This window comes from Ictalurus furcatus, chromosome 6 (genome assembly GCF_023375685.1).
Source record: "Ictalurus furcatus strain D&B chromosome 6, Billie_1.0, whole genome shotgun sequence".
Classification (NCBI taxonomy): domain Eukaryota; kingdom Metazoa; phylum Chordata; class Actinopteri; order Siluriformes; family Ictaluridae; genus Ictalurus; species Ictalurus furcatus.
The window spans coordinates 10090530-10106477 of NC_071260.1; the positions used below are offsets into that span (position 1 = coordinate 10090530).

General features: G+C 37.4%; 1 protein-coding gene across 2 annotated transcripts; it reads right to left on the bottom strand.

Moving 5' to 3' along the window:
• Nucleotides 1–5484: 5484 nt before the first annotated feature.
• On the bottom strand, nt 5485–15948 carry nmi (N-myc (and STAT) interactor). 2 transcript variants are annotated; one of them, XM_053626481.1, is made up of 10 exons: nt 15782–15925; nt 12043–12111; nt 11565–11643; nt 10300–10458; nt 9218–9334; nt 8787–8967; nt 8288–8394; nt 7755–7941; nt 6483–6586; nt 5485–6151 (listed from the first exon to the last, which is right to left on the bottom strand). In XM_053626481.1, exons 2-10 carry the CDS (start codon nt 12069–12071, stop codon nt 5945–5947), a joined length of 1170 nt encoding a protein of 389 aa, XP_053482456.1. In that variant the 5' UTR covers nt 12072–12111; nt 15782–15925; the 3' UTR covers nt 5485–5944. The 2 variants fall into 2 exon arrangements, with proteins under 2 accessions (XP_053482456.1, XP_053482457.1); XM_053626482.1 differs by lacking the exon at nt 11565–11643 and having other exon boundaries at nt 15782–15948.

Sequence of the window (15948 nt, forward strand, 5' to 3'; positions counted from 1 at the left end):
ATCGACTGGAGTGACAATGTAGTATGTCTGGACACAAATCTATAGCAAACCCATGTTGCTATAGATTTTAGTAACAGAATAGCAAGCATGATTTTTTTTCACCACTAAGGGTCAACTGTTGGCATTATAACTGGGTGATTCTTCTGTACTGTATGTGTGTGTGTGTGTGTGTGTGTGCGTGTGCGTGTGCGTGTGCGTGTGGGGCACTTCATGCCATGCCAAAAGTGACTATTTCCCTTGCAGACATTCTCATTAGCATTTCCAATCTCCAACACAGCAGATTTCCATACATCTGCCACTCAGGAAGTAGAGCAGGCCGTGTTATCTGCCAGTCAGGTGCAAAGATTACTCCATTTCCATTCTGTCTTCCTGCAGTTTCCATTTCAGATTGATCCCCTGTCAATGAGCACTTTAATGATCTGCTCATAGAGTGGCTGAAACCTTGTTAACCCAAATCCAAGGCCAAAAAAACCCCAAAAAAAACAGTCTACATTAGCATGTGACTGTGCTATCACAGCCATAATGGCTAAGGAAACAAGCTGGATCGTGTTTTCAAACCTTTTTGGTTAATTATATAAGGCTAAATACAAAAATACATATACGTGGTGTATAATCTTCAGGAGAAAACAGGAGAATTAACATAGTGCAGGTTTAGCCAATCTGTAAACCGGTCGTACATGCTAATGCTAGCACAACCCCACTCTAATGGCACCAACGTCATATATTCATCCATTAATCCTGATCATATTTGAATGGTTCTCCTTGGCAAAGGCCACGTTTGTCTGGCCCATGGGGTGAAGTCACTGTTATTCCAAAATCAACTGGAGAGCACAACGAGACCTTCAGCTTGGGCCTAATAGGACGGTGCAGTCACATGCAATAACACTCCAATGAAACACGTTTATAATGAGCGCCCTTCCCAGTGACGGAGCTGTCTCTGCGGACCTATAAACGTCTGGAGGTGGGTGTGGGCCAAGTCTGTCTATAAGCTCCGGATTACTTGGAGTCCAATTTCATGTGAACTACAATCAAAGGGATTTTTTTTCTGCATACTCTTCGAGAAACCACAGAGTTATAGATATTGCTAGACTGCCAGTGACCTTCACAGATCCAGGGAATGATGTGTTCAATTTCAAATGTATTTCAAAAAGAAAATATTTCCTGGCTGTAGGGGTGTATGACTGTTTTTTATGTTGTTTCAGATCAAGCTTGTCTTCCACTGACAGTACAGAAATGGGATTTCTTTCACACTTATCTGAAGACACTTTTAGGCACTTCTTACATCTGGTCTAAAAAGCTGTCACAGGGTGTTATGTTGCGCTTTACGTATATGATTACAGTTTTCACTATGATGCTGATTAATACTTTCTCCTAAAACAGCACAAATGCCATTTTTCTGAAGAAACACGAAGTGGCCTTAACCATTAATCATCCTTGCACAAGTTACATCATATCTTAGTCTGATCCTGAGTCATAGCATTGCTCGACTTTATGCCTGCTGCTGTTATGTCAGTTGCCAAACTCTGAACATTACTACTGGTGCTGTTTTTCACTTTTCATTTGGTGTGTTGGCTTGAAGTTAGTATTTTACTGCAATTCAGTTTTACAACACCTTCGTACAATTAACGTGGCAGGAAAATAACTTTGCACCACACTGTTTCTATAGTAACAGTTCATTCACAGGGGTTTATATGGCAGATGCTCCTCATAATATAAGACTAACGATAAACAGATTTTTAAATAATCTTATTTAACAAAGTAGAAGGTCAAATTGTTGATATGGTAAAGCTGTCTGTAAGAAGATGTTTATTTATTGTCGCCAGCGTCTGCACTTTGTGACAGTAAGAAGTTTTCCACCACGGGAGAGTCTTCAGGACAGAGGGATTTACGCTTTCTGGTTTCTTGGTAGCATGAAAAAAGCAACAAAAAAAAAGGTTGCGGACACCTGACCATCACACTCATGTGTGTGTGTGTGTGTGTGTGTGTGTGTGTGTGTGTGTGTGTGTGTTCCTTCACAAAACTTTTTCCCCAAAGTTTGAAGCACACAATTGTATAGAATGTGTTTGTATGCTGTAGATTTACAATTTCCCTTCACTGGAACTAAGAGGTCCAAACCTGAGCTCCATGAAGACATGGTTTGCCAAGGTTGGAGTGGAAGATCTAGAGTGTATTGCACTGAGCCCTGACCTCAAACCCATTGAACACCTTTAGGATGAACAGGAACACCGACTGCAGCCCAACATCAGTGCCTGACCTCACTAATGCTCTTGTAGCTGAATGAACACAAATCCCCACAGCCACGCTCCAAAATCTAGTGCACTGGCAAACAAAAAACAAAAAAAGGAATGAAGAAAATGTTGGGGTGGGAACAATCATACCACTCTATTGTGGGTTATTGTGTGTAACAACAAGCCCTATCATGTATTATTCCTTGTGTCACCTATGACTGGTGAAAAAGTGTTTTTATGCTTGCAGATAACCAGAAAAAGCTGTAGATGCTGTATAATGCATTATAAGTCGCATAATGTCACATTTTATTTTATTTTATTTGGTTTTGCATTCAATCTTGAAGTTTGTGTGTAGGTTGAGACTGGGAGAAAATGAAGCATATGTATGTATGAGGCAGTAAACTGAAGTTACATTGCATGAGTGACATCTCGTGTGAAACTTTAATGGCAGGCAGCTGACCCCTCAAGCTGTCCTAAAGCTAATCTGCTGTTTCATAATGTACCCATTTTCACAGCACCTCCCTTCTGCGACAACTTCACCTCTGAATAATTCAGAGGAAGTCCATCCAGGCCTTTCTCCAGACTCGAGCTGCGTGATGAAGATAGCTGACTTGCTGCATCATGAAGTACATTTTAATGAGAGAACATGACTTTTCATAGCAGAATCCTTCTCACTGTTGTAGAAGAGCTCTGAGATCAGTGCAATGCATGGAAACAAGTTTTTGAATACGAATGCAATATTAACCGGATCATCAGTAAAACAATTAGTTGTGGGGAAAAAAACAAACTGTGCCAGTTTTCCTCTCTAGTATACCCGTCTCCATCTTGGAGACACCACGCTCTTGACCTTGTGTAGCTTGTCTCTATGGCAACCTTGACTTTAAACATTTTTATGAGATTTACTGACTCACATGTCAAGAAAAAATAAAGCAGCCAAAAACTGAACTTCAAACTGCCATACCTTACAGCAAAAATCATTCTCAATAAACTATGGTTATTACTGGGAAATTTGCATAAAATTATTAACCATTTAGGGACATATTCCAATGTATTCCACTTAAAAAATACAGTTGGGATTAATTAAAAGAGGATTAATCACTGGGATTTTCAGCTAGTTCCCTAAAGCAATTTCTTTCTGGTTTTACAAGGATGTAGTGTGCCATGGTGAAGAACATCTATGCCCAATAAATAACACAAAATAGACACAATCGAGATAAGATGGCATTATCAAAGTACAGGACTTAACCTTTTAGTAATAATGAGTCAGGAGGCTAAAGTGCAGGTAACAACGGGCCCAAATCTATCTATTTAAAAAAGTCTCCTAGTTTAATGTTTTATTTTGTGAATGGTTTATAAGATCATTTTCAATACATGGTACAATAATATGTAATAGGGCTGTAACACAAGTCCACTATCTGTATCTGTTAGTGATTCAAATATCTGTATCTGTATTAGAATTTAACCTGGACATCTATCAGACCATTCTTCTGTCCTATCTTCCTTCCATCCAAATAAACCCAGGGGTATAAATGCCAGCAGTGTCAGCATGGTCACAACAGTTTCTCAACCTCAGCTACATCACTCGAGTTCTTAATTGGTCTCAACTAGAAATGTGGGACTGGTTTTATTTTTTGTTTATTTTTTTAAATCCTGCTCATACAGTTATTATTTTGTTTGTCCCTGGCCACAATATGTGCTAATGAATTTAGTTGGTTCTGTTTCCCAAAATTTTGATTTTTAAAAAAAAAAACTTAGTAGCCTCTGAAAAGGCATCGCAGTTAATACAAGAACTCGACGCTAATGGAATGTCTCCACTGCCAACAAGCGTGGGCCTTCTTGTTACTAATTTGTATGCCAGAAATATCTTTAAAATATACTTCAAACATCAAGGGAGATATTGAAGAAAACTATTTCTGACATTTGACCTTGCTGTGACCTTGACCTTATTTTGATCAATTCCAAAATCGAATCTCCTGGTTATAGTGATAATTCCATATAAAAATTGTACAAACATTTAGCCAGTTGTTTTTGAGATATCGTGCTAAGGAGAATCTGGGACGGACACGCAGACGGACAGGAAACCCAAAAACATAATGCCATCACTCATTGGCGGAGACATAGAAAGTGGTCCTTCTTGGTCCCACGAGTTTCATTTCGGACTGTTAGTTCAAGCATTACAGCAAAAAAATAAATAAATCTCATTTGTGCGACTTTGTATCCATTTAAATCTCATGATCTGTTCAATCTAAATAACGTATTCCTATTCAGTTACATCCCTCACATGCATATATGCAGCAGACATAACATTTATTCGTGAACATACTTGAGAGCTTTCCTACTTGAAAGGTTTAAAGTGTAACGGGGAAATGTTCAGCACAAGCCAAAGATAGCTGCTTTCATTCACAGATAATGTGCAGATGTAACATCTAATCACACTAAATTTTGCTCATGTACTGCACATTCTAGTTCGCTTGTCATTTTTTGCGATACACAGACCTATAGGATGTCCCTTAACTCATTTTCAGTCTAGTATCAATCATCTGTTTTGTCTGGTAAACAGCATGCTGGCCGTAGCAAGGAATTTCCACCTCATTTCCTGTATGAACCATAACGGTGGAAGAGGTCTAATCAAGTCTAATCTGTTTTTCAGAAACAGTCAGAGGAATGTAGGATCTGAAAGCACCAAATGGCAAAAATGTCTGATTCTGTGTTTCTGGGGATGAATTTGACGCTGCAAAGACATTAATTATTTACACCCTCAGGCTGTTAATCTTATTTAAACGACTGTGAGTGAGTTAAATATTTAATGCTATGATTTTGAAGTCTCTTCTCAATTGCTTTATGTTGGGGTTTTTTTCAGTGATTAGAACAGGAATTATAGTATGCCTTTCGTTATTTGCAGGCAAAGTAGGAATGGTCGTGTTTCTATTCTCATTTCTAAAGGCTTTATGTATGTATTATTCAACATTAAATATATCTATCTGACTGGTGTTTGTGTTGATGCAGAATGCACACGTGCATGCTGATTCGTCTGGGCGTTGGGAGCGTTATCCAGCTAATCATCGTCTAAGCCTTTTAATTCAAGTCTTCAGTTAAAGCTGAGCACTGCCATCTAGTGCTACTAAATCCTAGACTACAAGTCACAGCCAAGATCACACTGAACCTTGACCTTTCTGAGATTGCGTCAGTCATGCAGAAAGACACACCGTCCCTTAATATACATAAGCAGCTTTAAGAAATACACTGCAGCCTCAGCTTGAATAGAATTTGATTTTATTTCATGACTTAAAAGGATATCAAGGTTGGGTCATGTCAAGCAGAGGAAAAAAAATTCCCATAATTAACGGATTGAATCAGAAATATTGAAATAACTATTATGTCATCACTGCTTTTTCTGTGGCAGTCCTGGTGCATAAAACCCAATTTAGCTTCAATAATTATTGAAATAGCTTCAATGCAATAATTAGCCATCTGTTTTACTTAGCATAAGCCACCTCTGAGTATAATATTCAGTGATGTTTCATTATTATTATTTGTTAAAGCCAATTGTGATTTGTGACCATTTTTACGAGCCAAGGAAAGCCAAATCATACTCGTCCTTAGTATAGATATACCTGACAATGCCACATTTACCTCAGTTATGTATAGGAAAAGATCAATTTGCCATAACATTGCTATAGGAAAGAGTTTGCATGTAGTATCTGCAGACGATTTGCTTATTGGGCTTCCTCTTTAGCACAATCCTCACTGAAGAAAGCCCTCAGTTCCTTTCCATGCGAGACATATTTAATGGTCTCCACCTCTCCGCCATAGTTGCTAGGCTTCTGGAAATGGATCTCCAGATGGTCCTGCATATCTTCTTCATCGCTTGCATCCTGAATGCCTCTGAGCAGTACGGTACGCTTTGGCACCCCTGAGAATGTCTAGAATGGACCACATATCACCGAGTAAATAACAGACAGTGCACAGAGGTTGGTTATTGAAAACAGCTTGGCCTGACTGTAAAACAGCAAAAAGCTTTTTCTGTGTAAAAGCAGAGTTACACAATCCTGCTTCTGGAGAAATCCATTTCTACCTTATGAAAGGCCTCTTAATCATAGTCACGTGTGCTGGTAAGGTAGAACGTGCCAAAATATATAGTGCACTCAAATAGATACCACAGAATCATCGTGCCCGATGTAAACTGAAGCAAGGTTGGTGGTCAGTGGCAGGTGTAACCCTAAAACACATTCTAAATCAACATCAGCAAATCACCTGAAACTTCTTCAGCTGGTAGTCATACAATGGCGCCACGCTGACTTCCATCCCGTTGACGGCATCTATGTACAAATTTCCCCTAAGGGTCAAATTCTCTGCAACTATAAATGAAACAAAAGACGATCATTCAAAACACTGTAGGTTTGTATTGTTATGAGAGAAGAAAGAATGAAATATAATTTTCTTTCTTTGCTTAAATATGAGCTTGCAAGAGATTCTCCCAACTCACGCCCAACCAAGTAAGAGCTGTGACTGCATATTGTATATGTATGTCTAATGTAATGTGTAATTTAACACCACTATCTGTATCTGTATTGGTTTAGTGCTCCAATTATCTCTAAATAGTATTCGAATTTATAACCTTTAAACTGTACGTTTTTGTTTTTTTATTAAATATGAATCCTACCACTATGCCGAAAAACTGGAAAACACTGTACAAAACCCCAGAGGTAGAAATGTCAGCTCCGACAGCATGGTGTGTGAATTCTGGGTTTGAAAGTTCTTCAGATACATGCATTGGATTGTATTAACAGCCTACCACCACTACCCTGACCAGGCAGTTACTAAGGATGCTGTAAATGTATCTGCACCACATTCATGTTATTGAATGTGGTCTTTCTTTGTCCTGCAAGCTTCATATCTGACCGCTCACTTGCATCCACATGCAACACTGGAAGTCAAGCAACTGTTATGTCGTGTCCCGCAGAATCCCAGTCCTGATGCACACTTCTAATCTCGACCAGACAAGATTTCTGGCAAATTTTCTATTAAAAAAAAATTGAATAGTACACCCTCTATTTGTATCTGTATCCATTTAGAACACGTCTGTTCAATCTGAATAAGGTTTGTATTTAGTTACATCCCATGTCTAATATACAATGTGGATGTCAGTTGATCCAGATCAACTGCACTATACTGCCATCTAGTGCTGACAAATCCCAACCTACATTATAAATAACAGCCAAGGCTGTTGTAGTGGTACAGTAGATCCAATAAAAACTACTTCTGTATGTAGTTTTGTATGTAAGCAGCTTCAATAACCTCGTCTGAAATAAAATAAATAAATATTCCTTACCAGGCTTAAACGGTATCAAGAAGAAAAGGACATTTAGGATGATACTATTCATAGAGTATTGGAATATTGGATTAAGATGAAAAAGAAACCTTGAGAGGAACCAAACTCGAAATGGAACCCATCCTCTTCTGAGTAGCAGGATTATACATCACTCAGTATACACTTGTAGAAAGTAAGGTGTAACACATACAGACCTCCAGTATTGAGGAAGGTAACGCGCCCTGCTCCAGAATTCACGTCATATTCCAATCTCTCCACCTCGCCTCCACCACGGCTTGGTTTCGAGAAGCCCAGCTCCAAGCGGTCTCTCATTCGTTCCTCAGGCAGACAAGCAAAAGCATTTGAGAACTCGATGGTCCTCTTGGACACCCTAATATGCACCTGCAGAGAAGAAGCAGAGATCAGAAACAACCCTGGTTTCTTTTTCACAGTGAGTATTTTGAACTGAAAGGTGATATAACTATCCATCCATTTTCCATACTGCACACAAACATTCACAGACTATGGACACTTTGGAAATGCCAATTAGCCTACAACGGGTCTTCTGGACTGGGGGAAGAAACCGGTGTACACGGAGGAAACCCCCAAAGCTGGGGTAGAACATGCAAAACTCAGGGTGGAGGTGGGTTTCGACCCCCAACCCCGGAGGTATGAGGCAACAGTTGTAACCACTAAGACCAGATGAAATAATAATAATAATAATAATAATAATGTGACTTCACCGTACCTCAAATTTCGCTGAGGGCTCAAGAGGTAAGGTGCTTGGCTTTACTTCGCTCCTGGTTTTCTCGCAGGCCACAGTGCACTTCGGCAGCCTGAGGATCTGATCCGCCACTTAAAGACAGGATGAGTGAAAATGTTAGGTTATATGAGCTGATACAGTATACATCAATTTGTCATATGCTAGCCACTGCAACGGCTAATAATAACAACTTGATCCATTTTCTGGTTCCTATAAATATCAGTGATTAGAGCTGTTTTGATATGTAGATGTTGTAAAAACAATGTGTGGAATGCTTCAGGCAGAAGTCTTCTATTCGATATGTGTGTGAATTGGATAATAAAATTTCCCACCACATTCAATCAGTGGTAAGGTTCCACAGCAACAACTAGCAATGCTAACAAGGGCATAATTCATATTGTGTCTATTGTAGTAAAGTGTCTAAAATGCTGTTCTACTACGTTCTATGTTTTTTCTATGAAGAGGATGCTGTTTTGGGCTTTACCGTTCTCTTCCTCAAACGTGATGAGAGCTTCGCCACCTTTCAACAGAAAGGAAGGTCTCTGGATGATGGTGAACACTGCCTTGATATCCTGACCAGCATGCTCTTGCTCATCAGTCTCATCAGCCTCCTTTTGTTCGATGTGAGTGAATTTCATTCGTTTCTCAGGGATATGAGCTTTGATCTGAGAAAGTACATTTACACCATTCTAACCTCAAATTGATCATGATACTCATCTGTTAAGTTTGGTTATTGTTAGATATAACATGTTTGCATGGTTTTCTTTAACTCTTTTATCAAGGGGGAACTTTTGCTTGGCCATAATCACAGAACAATATCAAACCGGAAAGTTCTGCACTGCCCTCTTGTGCTGTTGTAGTTTATTACATCGCACCACCTAAAATAGCCAGCACAAATCCACAACCAGTCAGTACCTTAAATCTCTGCTGCAAATTGTCCATTTCAGCCTTCTTAGATTTGAGCAGCTCCTTATAATGCTGTAATTTCTTCTGCAGATCCTGGTTAGCTTTTTTCATATTATTTATTTCCACCTAAAAGAAAAACGATCGTCTTCAATTATCAAGTAAGTGAGGTAACATCAATAGACTTATGGTTTATAAATATAAACATGACTTTACTCATGTAGTCTAAATTTGTATTTGATTGAAATTAGTAAAGATCAAATTTCACCATGGTTGTGGTATTTACACTGTATCCATGGACAGAGTTGCTTTATTTACAACCCCAATTCCAAAAAAGTTGGGACGCTGTGTAAAATGTAAATAAATGTAAATAAAAACAGAATGCAACGATTTGCTAATCTCATAAACCCATATGTGATTCACAATAGAACATAGAGAACATATCAAATGTTTAAACTGAGGAAATGTGCCCTTTTAAGGGAAAATATGTTCATTTTGAATATCATGGCCGCCACACGTCTCAAAAAAGTTCGGACGGGGCAACAAAAGGCTGGAAAAGGAAGCGTTACTAAAAAGAAACAGCTGGAGGTTAATTGGCAACAGGTCAGTAACATGAAGTTTTCTGTGTTCTATTGTGAATAACATATGGGTTTATGAGATTTGCAAATCATTACATTCTGTTTTTATTTACATTTTACACAGTGTCCAAACTTTTTTGGAATTGGGGTTGTATTTATTTATTTATTCATTTATTTATTACATATTTTTGTTTATATCACTAAGCTTTTATATAATAATATAATAATTTATATAATAATATATAATAAGAAGAAGAAGAAGTAGAAGTAGAAGAAGAAGAAGAAATGTTGGGTGCCAAACCTTTTGTAATAAGTAACCATTAAAATGCCAGTAATAACAATAAAATAAAACAACAAGCAGCAAATGAACAAAAAATATCAGAAAATGACTCAATTAAAAGGTGCTTCATAACAACATGCATAAACCAAACTTTGAACAAAATAAAATGTCATGTAATTAAATCATAAGCCTAAAATAAGAACATTATTCACACAGTATTAGGGTATCCAGCATACCTCTATATCCTTCTTTGTTTTTTGGAAGCTGTCTGCAAGTTGCTCTTCAGCGTTCCTCACATCTGTGGTCTCCTGCTGGGCTTTTTTCTTCGCATCTTCCGTATCCATTTTTTCCAGAAGCAACCTGGATTTTTCTGTATCTGCAGCCTCCACTAATTTCTAGTAGAGAGTGAATAATAATAATAATAATAATTATTATTATTATTATTATTATTATTATTATTATTATTATTATTATTATAATAATTATAAATCATTATAAAGCCTTGTAAGATGTAAGTTTCTATAAAATTAAATACAAACCATCACAAATTAATTTAAAAAAATAATTATTTACCTTAACATCTTTATCTCTTGTGTTTTGTTATTATAATGTTTAATGTCACGCAGTTTTTTCACACTGTTATTAGTTATCTGACATGTTAACTGCAGCAAAAGCAAGCTTGTTTCATGAATCAATAGATTGAAATTACTTGGTCACATTTCATGTAATAATCTGCATCTATAACATGTCTACTCTTAAACTGTAGTAATTAAAATGAACTGTATTTAAATGTTTTTGTCCACCTGCAACCACTGCTTTAGCGCCGCCCACATGGCATATACATGTCATGTTATATCACCCTGAAAAACTTGTTTCCTAATTACATACTTTATATGTCATTATGATATACTGTACATGTGAATTTCCTTTACAAACCTTATAAACCACACCTAATTGTCACGGTTTCCCCTTTAAGCAGCGCGCTGGAGAGCATGTGGGCGCGCGTGCGCCCACGTGCTCTTTTCGTTTGTTTGACAATCGTGACATTGTGTACATTGGACACGTGCTTTTTGTTATGTTTCTGTTATGTCTCCTCCCTGTTCTGTCATTGGCTGTTGTTTAGCGCGTGTCTGGATTGCTGTCAGCTGTCAGCAATTAACACACTGATTGTGCTTGTATATATACCGCGCGTCTCCCAGCACTCAACGCGCAATATTAGAATAGATTAGATAAGTTTAGTTTAGATTCGATTCGTTACCATAGATAGTCATCGTCATAGTTATTGTCCATGTTATGTTCCATGTTAGATTAGTCTGTTTAGTTCACGCTGGTTTTTCCGCTCCCAGTTCGTAGTCATAGTTTATGTTTCTTGTTTTGTTTCTCGACCCTGTTTCCGTGACCGCAACATCGATTCCTGCCTTGCCTAGTTTATGTCTGTTTGCCGATCACCTGACCTTTGCATGTTTCTGGATTACGTTTGTGGATTACGATTTGGATTTACCTGCCTGTGTCTCTCATTAATAAAACTGTCAAACTGCAATTGCATCCGTCCTATCTTCGTTATGTCTCGAGATGTGACACTAATAGTGCAGAAACAGATAAAATGATGTTCATTTTTAAACTTGTTTTTCTCAAAATCAGTTTTCTCTTTGTTTCTAGTTGACCTGTATTCATGAAATTTTACATGTGCTTTCCTATTCCTATTTAGTCAGGTATTATAGTGGAATTTCTCAAAATGTTGATAATTGTTCAATTCATGATTATAAATCTGCACTAACATTGTCTTTAAAAATTACGTATAGCATTTCATGGTACTTTCTTAATTAAACAACACATACTTGGCATTCCAACAAACTGTTCTAGCAGAATTCACACAAATCTAGTGGATACATGATTAAAATATTTGAGTATGCACACATAATGAGTGATCCAATTTGGTGGAAAACCTAAAAGAAAACATAATGTAGATCTAAACGTACTTTCCATCTCTCCAGCTCCTCCTTGGCATTGCTCAGCTGCTGGTCTTTTGATACAAATTGAAAAAGCTCCTTGGAAAACAGACATGGTAAGAAAAGGTTAATAGATAAAGAAATAATATACAAGGAAAAAGATTTGTTTTTAAGCACTGAGGCAAACTGTTTTTAATGTGGCGTAATGTAGGCCACCAAAACAACCCAACGACACTAAATATCTCACACACTTACCTTGTAATAACCACTGTCCACTTCCCAAAGGACAAAACGGAAAAAGAGTGAATATTCTCATGTTTTTCATTCTATAGAAGCTCGTTTTAAAGGAAACATGGTAAGCTATTTTCCAGCTTCCTAGTTACTGGCTTGATCAATAACTGTCTGAGATTTTCTAACTGTCTTACTCTTGTGTTTGTTTGTTTTTTTTTTGTTTTTTTTTATTAGGCTACTTGTCAACAAGGTTATATGAGTAGCGGTAGTTCAGAAACTTTCCATTCTACCAGCACTTTACCAGTTTGACCAGCTTGGCCTGTGTTTTGGTATCTAGTCATGCCAAGCTGAATACCTCAGCAGGGGAAAAGTATTAAACGTTTAATGTGTTAAATCAGCCGCCTAAGTACTATATAATGACATATTGGGTTCTTTTTTCATAGTTATGTCCCTATAAACTAAGTATAAGGTATGGAGTTTCATATTAAGCATGTCCCCTTTACAAATGTATTATAGGCTTAATGTAGGCCACCAAAACAACCAAGTGACACCAAATCTCTCACACACTTACTTTGTCATAAAAATGATCCACTTCCCAAAGGACAAAATGGAAGAATAGCAATATTTTTTTTTGCTCAATAAAATCTCATTAAAAAGAAAACATCCATGCTAAATAATAATAATAATAATAATAATAATAATAATAATAATAATAATCTAGTTTTGTTTAACCAGCTACCAGCTGCCAAAACAAAATGCCAGACCATTTTTGCCAGCTAGTAAGCTATTTTCCAGCTTCCTAGTTACTGGCTTGATCAATAAATGTCTGAGATTTTCTAATTGCCTTACTGTTCTGTTTGTTTGTTTGTTTGTTTGTATTTTATTAGGCTACTTGTCAACAAGGTTGTATACGTAGTAGTATTTCAGAAAGTTTCCGATATACCAGCACTTTACCAGTTTGACCAACTTGGCCTGTGTTTTGGTATCTAGTCAGACCAAGCTGAATTTTTCAGCAGGGGAAAAGTATTAAACATTTAATGTGTTAGGGGCTATCGAATTCTGTAGGGCTATCAAATTCTGTATTCTGTGTTCTGTATTATATTCTGACTGCTGTTCTGGGTTTTTGACTCTTGCCGGGGGGGATTCAAATTCCATTGAATCCCGAGCTGGTTACTCTGTGCGGCCTAACCTAGACTGGGCTGTAACACTATTTTCACAGGCAGTGCGGTATTCAGAGACGGTTCTCCTGTGCAGTTTCCGCTACACACGTTAGCAGTTGATTATTTGTGAAGCACACATCATATTTCTCTCTCTTCAGGCTCCCGGTTTGTGAACGTGACCAACGCTAGCGAGACCTCCACACTGACGCTGGATCCTGCAGTCATGGCGATCAGTGACAACTCTTCCAACGCCATGCCCAGGGCTGCCTCTGATGCCAGCAAAGTGACCAGTCAAGGTCCAGGTCTCAGCAAGGCCTACGTGGGCCAGAAAGCCAACTTCTCTGTGGACTGCAGCAAAGCAGGTAAAAACATGCTTCTGGTAGGAGTTCTCGGACCGCAGATCCCGTGCTATGAGATCATAGTGAAGCACATGGGCAGCATGCAGTACAACGTCAGCTACGTCCTGAAGGAGCGCGGAAACTATGATCTGGTGGTGAAGTGGGGCGAGGAATATATCCCGGGCTCGTCATTCTATATCGCTGTGCCTTAAACCTGACGCGAATTAACCATTATGGGAGCAACAGAAAACAGCCAAACCATCTACCACTTAATTACACCCCATATCAATGACTAACTTGCACTCGATTTTGTATTTTGTACATGTAATATGTGGACTGTTTAAGATCCTTTGCGATTTGGTGTTTTTACCACTGACGAGTTTCTCCACAACTTCCAGGGGCACAAAACCAGATTTGGATTCAGGTGTCAGTTTGAAGAATCTCCATTCTTTTTGAAATCTTATTTACTACTGATGCTGTTTTTGTCTGTTTGACTCTCGTTATATTATATCACCATTATTCTCATTATTTTTTGATTCTCGTATCTGCTGCATAACCTGGACTACTGTGATTTGTTTACATGTTCACGAATCAAACGAGGCTACACAGTTTCTCAGATTAAACCACTTCAACAAACTTTCCATTCTTTTCCTTCACTCAATTAGAGAGTAGTAGGTGCATCATAATCTAATCCACACTGTCTTCAATTTAATCCAATAGCTGGGTAAAATGTGAATAGCAAAGTGATTTGAAAAGTGCATGAAGAATGCATGTAGTCAATCTTTTTTTCTTTTTCTTTTCACAACCCATTTTTTTCTTCATGTGCACTCGGTGTTCTGACTTTCGTGGGTGGAGATTGGAGAGGATTCAGCTCTTAGCAGTTACAGTGACAGATTTACAAGGGGCTTTTCATGTATACTGGTATTTGTCTTATCTAACTAGTTTTGATAAGGTAATAGTGTTTTGTTTTGCGTTTTTTTATTTTCTTAATGTTTTCAAAGCAGAAAGGGCTACGCTATTGTTCTCATAGTCCAGGGGGCCTTAATGTGAAATGATTTACATGTGGAAATTTAAAACAAACTGGAATAAAGATTGAAAAGGAGAAGAAGAAAAAAAAAACATTTAATGTGTTAAAACAGCCACCTATATAGTGACATATAGGGACATAACTATGAAAAAATGAACTAATGGCTAATAAACAAATTAACGTGGCTTAATGTAGGCCACCAAAACAACCAAGTCTCTCTTTGTCATAAAAATTATCCACTTCCCAAAGGGCAAAATAGAAAAATAGTCAATTTTTTGGGCTCGATTAAGACTCATTAAAAAGAAAACATCCATGCTAAAAAAAAAATAATAATAAAACAATAATAATAATAATAATAATAATAATAAGAATAATCTAGTTTGGTTTAACCAGCTACCAAAACAAAATGGCAGACCATCTTTGCCAGCTGGTAAGCTATTTTCCACCTTCCTTACTGTTGTGTTATTTTCTTAAAAACTTGTCAACACGGTTGTATTAGTTCAGAAACTGTCCATTCTTACCAGCACTTGAACTATATGTTCGACCAGCTTGGTCTGTGTTTTGTTATCTGGTCAAACCAAGTAGAACTTTTCATCATGTCAAAAAGTGTTAACGCACTTAAGAAGTAGTGTGTTAAAACAGCGAACTAACTACTATAGACATTTCTACACTATGCAGTCTACTATCAAAACAGCGTCGACATTAACCAAATATAATAATAATAATAATAATAATAATAATAATAATAATAATAACAAATAATAAATATAAATATCAAAACTAAACATAAATCCGCGTTTCCGGTTAGGCGTTCCACTAGCATGTAAGCTATTGAAAGCTAACAAATAATAGCATGTAAAGCGACCTACAAACTTATATATATATATATATATTATCAAAAAAATGATCGTATAAACTAAATATAAGTACAGATATTAAGATTTGGTGTTGTTTGGTCGTTGTTTTTGTCCACTGTTTTCACACTACCGGTTTTAGAAAGCACTCGAGCTTACCTCTCCGTTCATATGCTCCTCCATGATGAAACCCGAAAACAAACTCCAAAAAAAATAATAATAATAATTAAAAAAAAAAAAAATTTAACAAATATGTCGAAATAAGGTTCACTTCGCGTCCTAACGCGACTGCGAGAGGGTGGAGGGATTCTGGGAAGTCATACTCA

What these genes read in the sequence shown, in the direction of transcription:
- nmi (XM_053626481.1), bottom strand. Translation starts at nt 12,071, where the DNA reads ATGCCAAGGAGGAGCTGGAGAGATGGAAA. An exon ending in AAACAAAGAAGGATATAGAG is followed by an intron (nt 9,335 to 10,299) that starts GTATGCTGGATA and finishes TTTTTCTTTTAG; the next exon opens with GTGGAAATAAATAATATGAA. An exon ending in CACGTTTGAGGAAGAGAACG is followed by an intron (nt 8,395 to 8,786) that starts GTAAAGCCCAAA and finishes CCTGTCTTTAAG; the next exon opens with TGGCGGATCAGATCCTCAGG.